Raw genomic sequence first — 6000 nt, forward strand, 5'->3', positions numbered from 1 at the left:
CCTGCAAGTGGAACACAGAATCAACACGAAAAGACAGCCCGGAAGCGAAAACCTGTCTTTTTCCTAGATTTCATCCCACCCTGAATCTGACCAAAACACCTAATAAAGGCTTCGAAGGGCAAGTAGACAAGATTGGATTAAATCTGGTGAGTTTTTGCTCTTTTTTATTGTTCATTAATGCAGAGTTTAACTGTACAAATAACCTGGCTCAAATTGAAGATTAAATTTTGCCCCTTGTTTGTATTTGATTATTTGAATAGTAAACTACAGTCCTCTGGTAGCTCTAGCCTGAGCTTTGTTCAGAACACTATCTATACCAATACCTACTAAACCTCAACCTTTGATGAATAGCAAGTAGAAGCGAAGAAGGAAGGGTCTATTACAATATCGTCATCACTATAGTTGAATTAAAGCAACTCCCAACTTGGAGGGATATGCTGAGCAGAGAAAAGTAGGGATACAGCGGAGGCGATGTTGCCGAGCTAGAGCGGAAGGCGTTCTGAAGTCTTTAGTGAGTGTTCAACACCTCATGATACGCATTCCTAGTTTCCTCTCTGAAAGAACTACATCGACTGAGCCTGTTTTGCAAACTTGGCAACAGCACTTGTCATTACTCTAATTGACTAAACTGGTTCTCCATCTTCCTCTATCTCACTGCTCCGCATATCCCTCCAAGTGGGAAGTTATTTTGAATCAACTACAGTATACTGCACAGAAAGCCCTCGAAATCTCCACATCAGATTTCAAATGGACAAATGACGAAAGCTCATTTCTGTTTCAGATCGGTGTGCCAAAGGATTCGCCAAGACGATAGCATCGGAAGCGACGACGACAGCGATCGCGCGACAAGCGCGCTACACGTGTTCGAGGTGCCGTGGCGCGACGTGAAAGTGTCGCGCGGCTGCTTCTGCGACAACAGTAGTCTGTCACCCACGGGGTGGCCAGCCGCTCACGTTCGTGTCTGCGTCGCGCGTCTTCGAAATCGCGTTCAACATCGCAAGGTTCAACATCACCGAGGACTATCACGACGTCTACTTTAACGCTAGGTAACAAATTATTCAGTAACGTTTTACCAAAAAAATTATGATTCTATATGAGGAAATTTATGAATCAACTTTCTTGTATTTTCTTGTTTTTGTTCTATTGTGTCTTCCAAGAAATTCCAATCTCAATAATTTTATGATTGTTTCTAATAAAAGAATAATATTGAGATGAAAACTTGAAACTTAAGGTGAACATGAAAGCTTCGAGAATTTATTCCAATCACCTGTTAATTCGCGTAGCTTCATTTATAATGAATTCAGTAGTTCTGACCATGTACAGTAGTAGATTACAACCAAGAGCTGCAGATAAATTTGTAACAAGAACATGAAGAAGTAGTAATACACTCGTATCATTCTTTGCATTTGAAATAAAAATCTTCATATATGGGCTATTTTTGAGCTGAAATGTTGAAGTTAGTAATTACTGTTAGATTTTTCTTCTTCTTCTGTTTTCTTCATGACGAAGAAATTTGAGGGTTGAACTCAGCAGAAAAGATAAGCAGATAGAAAAAGAGGTATATCAAATAAGAAAGAGAGAAAAGAGACTTGACGATGATATTGGCTCATATACTCTATGATACATTCACTTGCTCACTAATACACAGTGCTTCCAATTTTCATACTAATGTTATCCATTGCCTCTTACACACTGCTATCAACTTCTTTTCCATTTTATGAGGTAGTTGAACAATAATTGACCAAATCATGTTCAGATTTATATTCAGATCAGGTAAATCAGATAATTGTGTCTAAATTGATATTCACATTACATATTCGTGAAATTTGTATTGAAATCGTTTGATTTGTTGCAGGTTTGAAACGATACGCGGTCCGGATTGCCCGAGGAAGCAGAGAGTGCGGGGATCAGGGGGTGAAATAGAGCTGGTCTCCCCACCCAAGGCGAAAGCTGACAAATACTGTGATGGCCTGCCGTGGTTGGTGGAGGCCCACGAAAACAAAAGCCTCTTCTTGCTCACCTGGGGTCACATCATGACCAATATTACCAAGGATGATCCACTGGCCTGTACCACTAAGAACCGGGTGCTGCTATATACTGGAAAACCTATAAGGTAGGAAAAGGCTCTACATATTTATCACATTTATAGACAGACTATTGATTGTTGTTGCTTTTCACGTATTTCGATTATTTAGACCATATTGTTCCCGTTGAAATTCATCGAATGCTTTCGAACCCTCGTGTAAACGCTTTAGGAATGGCCGAACTTTGCTTAGTACGACTTATTTGCTTATACCAGAGAAATTTCAATACTAGATTGTTTAGAACTCCTATACTTTACTCTTCTAGATTGTTTATTCCGTGCTTATACTTACGAACATACGAGTTCTAAGATTCTAGTACTTAGTTGTTGAACAATTGAATTGTAGTTTCGACTGAGAAGTAATTTCGTCTTCCCAAAGAGAACCATGTTGTATTTGTGGGATTCATGTTACTAAAACATATATCTTTAAATTAATCACTAGACTTTAATAAATTTAAATTACACAACAAATAACTTGTTTCTATTTTAACAAACAGTAAATATTTTCAATTTTTTCTAGTGTCCACTAACTCCCTCCTCTGACAGTGTTGCCTTAGTAACCTGTACATAATAATACATCTTCCCCTTGATTATTACACCGTAAGGATAGCTACATACACATCGATTTTCGCAATGTACCTGGAATAGAATGTATTCTAGGTACCTTGGATTTTTGTCCGTGCTTATAAATTCTATTGGATTAAACAGATGATGTTTGTCAAGTTCCGTTTAATCTGATAGAATTTATAGGGGTGGCAAATTATCGCACGAACAAAAATCGATGTGTGTGTGCAGGGCTTAAGATCTTCACTCTTACATCTTTCCCTTCAGACAATTAAGATGAAATACAATTATTATGAATAAGGGAATTATGGGAATTTATCGAGAAAGTCATGCTTGTTATTTGGAGACAATCGACAAAAATAATTTCTATAGTTAAAACACATAGGGTCAGACCGCTAAGCAATAGTATAAAAATCAGGTCAAATCAATAAATAAGACGTTTTATTTGGCTAGTAATACTTATTTGCATGCATTTATATCCGAACGCTTTCTATTAGATGTGTTGTATTGAGTAGTAGAGCCAGGTTCATTCACTTTACGACCACTGAAAGGGTCTTGAACCAACTTTCACGTAGTTTTAGCCTTCTTAAAATACACGCCACCCGCAAACTGAAACTTTTACGAGTTGAACTAGTTTATGAGCATGTTCTACGAGGCTTTTACATAAACATTTTCAAGCTTTACTTTCGCTCTAGACTAGACCAATTCATGCTGCTTTCTTACTATGGTGCGTTCTCATTCTCATTATGAACTAAAGTATACTTCTGCCTTCTTATAAAGTTCATCAATATTTCAAACTTCCATTTTATGATTCTGATTCAAATAGGTACCTTATTGCTCTATTGAAGATTATTGGAACAAATTTTCAATAAAAATGTAGAGGATTCAGCAACTACTTGGTTATCATTCTACATAAGGATCGCATGAATGTATTTTTACTTTCCTTGCCCTACTACCATAGGTAAGGAAAGTATTGCTTTCCAAAAAAAATTAAGGTACCCCAATTTCAAGTTTTCTATACGTTTCAAGGTCCCCTGAGTCCAAAAACATGATTTTTGGGTATTGGTCTGTGTGTGTGTATGTGTGTATGTCTGTGAACACGATAACTCCATTCCTAATCAACCGATTGACTTGAAATTTCAAACTTAAGGTCCTTATACCATGAGGACCCGACAATAAGAAATTCAATGAAATTCAATTCAAGATGGCGGAAAAAATGACGGATAATTACTAAAAAACCATGTTTTTCACGGTTTTCTCGAAAACGGCTCCAACGATTTTCTTCAAATTTATACCATGGATAGCTATTCATAAGCCCTATCAACTGGCATGAGTCTCATTTCTGGGAAAATTCCAGGAGCTCCGTAATATTCTTGAGAAAAATGGCGGATAATGACTAAAAAGCCATGTTTTTCACGGTTTTTTCGGAAACGGCTCTAACAATTTTCTTCAAATTTTTACCATGGATAGCTATTTATAAGCCCTATCAACTGACAGGAGTCTCATTTCTGAGAAAATTGCAGGAGCTCCGTAATATTCTTGAGAAAAATGACAGTTACTAAAAAACCATGTTTTTCACGATTTTCTCAAAAACGGCTCTAACGATTTTTTTCAAATCCATACCCTATATTAGCTCTATCAACTGACATGAGTCTTTTTCCTGGGGTACTAATGGGGGGTCCACCTAATCCTTGAGAAATGGACTTTGTAACCTCCTTCTCGTCATGAGATAGGTAGGTACACGGTTTTTACTTTTTCTTCTTCCATATACCGTGGGTACGGTAGGTAGAGCAGTTTATAAAAAGAACACAGTCATAGTCAAGATATTTCATCTTTAGAACAGCTGTTTTGACGAATTTCAAAAAAATCATCGAATTTCACAATTTAATAAAGGAAAAAGTACTCTGAAAACAATTGTATATACACATATACAGTAGTCTGATCGTAGTTGCAAATATGTTGCCGTCAATCGTCATCATGTTATTCCCCTAAATTATTCTCGTTTGATAATGAGGCTTATAGTTCAATGAGCAAGGAAAGTTGTGTGAGTGTACCACACCAGATTTTTTAATTATTATAATTTCTAACTCATATTACATTCATTTTCATCCCAAGTGAATCTCAAACTTTAGGCAGTTTTTTATTTTATGGAAGTCCTCCATTCCCTCATTCCTTCCTCTCTCTTGCCACTCTCTTCCATATCGCTTCGCCACACACTCCCCTGAATTGGTATCATCCAATGTACATGGAATACATTCTATTCATCATTCCTTGGTATCATCTTTGCGAAGGTCTCCTCGCTTGTTATTGTTATCATCGGTTTTTCTGGATAGTATTGGATCACACCTCTTCTGTAATTCTTTCTAATAACCATATTATGTCAACAATAATTACAGTATCATCACCAAATCACAATGTACATTTCAACGTACGTATAAAGTCCTCAATCTTCATACACAATTTCCCATTACAATAATTGTGTGAGAAATTTCTCCAATACCACATTGAGTTTGATCTAAAATATTTTATTCCCTATCTTTCGCAATTTATATTATAATTTCCTCATTTATCACTTGAATTGATACCAAACTCTCCAGGATCCATTATTCCATATTCATTATTCGTTTTTAACATTTGTTCGTGCAATCACATTTATATCCTGAATCCCTCATTTTTCTGCACTTATATTAAAAAAACTAGTACATCCCTGACACCACTCACGGGTAATAGAATGAGGATGTGATCACATTTTATGCGAATATGTGCTAGTCCATGAGCCAAAAACAAAATTAGGAAAGTGCCATTGAAACACGTTGTGACTTACATGTAGCTGCTCACACTGAACGCAACCAGCACGTGCACGCGTTTCGTGTGAATGTTCCTATTGCTCTTCACAGATTTTTTTTCTCATCGGTACAATTGGTCATTGGTTTTACATTGGTATCACTTGCACATAAATAAACATTTAATGTATATCACACCCTTACAGTGAACATGCTTTTTATTATCTATTTTTGTCAAAGCCATTCAATCTCAGCTGTTTTCCATGCATGAAATCAAGCCGGTAAACAGCTGTTTGTAGAACAAATAAACATATGATTCTCATTACAGCATGCTGTACTGTAATGGAACCATATGTTTTCTTTAGTCAAGTATGTTTCCCAGTTCTGAAATAGGAACAGCAAAACTGCTACAAAAAAACACCTTCAGCGCTCCAGATGGAAGTTTTGTCAACTTCCACAAAATTTCTGATTCGGAATTTGTAAACTATGTCATGTTTATAGAATGCATGTAGTAACGTCAGCACAAGCAGGTAATGTTTTCTATTTCTCAATTATTCTTCTTTAGATTAA

At 36.5% G+C, this 6000-nt stretch overlaps 1 protein-coding gene across 1 annotated transcript in view; it reads left to right on the top strand.

The window, feature by feature from the left end:
- LOC111043470 overlaps positions 1-6000 on the top strand; it is a 149531-nt gene that overhangs the window by 132652 nt on the left and 10879 nt on the right. The window contains 3 exon segments of the mRNA XM_039429342.1: positions 782-929; positions 931-1046; positions 1856-2113. Coding sequence (XP_039285276.1) covers positions 782-929; positions 931-1046; positions 1856-2113 — 522 coding nt within the window.

This window comes from Nilaparvata lugens, chromosome 5 (assembly GCF_014356525.2).
Source record: "Nilaparvata lugens isolate BPH chromosome 5, ASM1435652v1, whole genome shotgun sequence".
Lineage (NCBI taxonomy): Eukaryota > Metazoa > Arthropoda > Insecta > Hemiptera > Delphacidae > Nilaparvata > Nilaparvata lugens.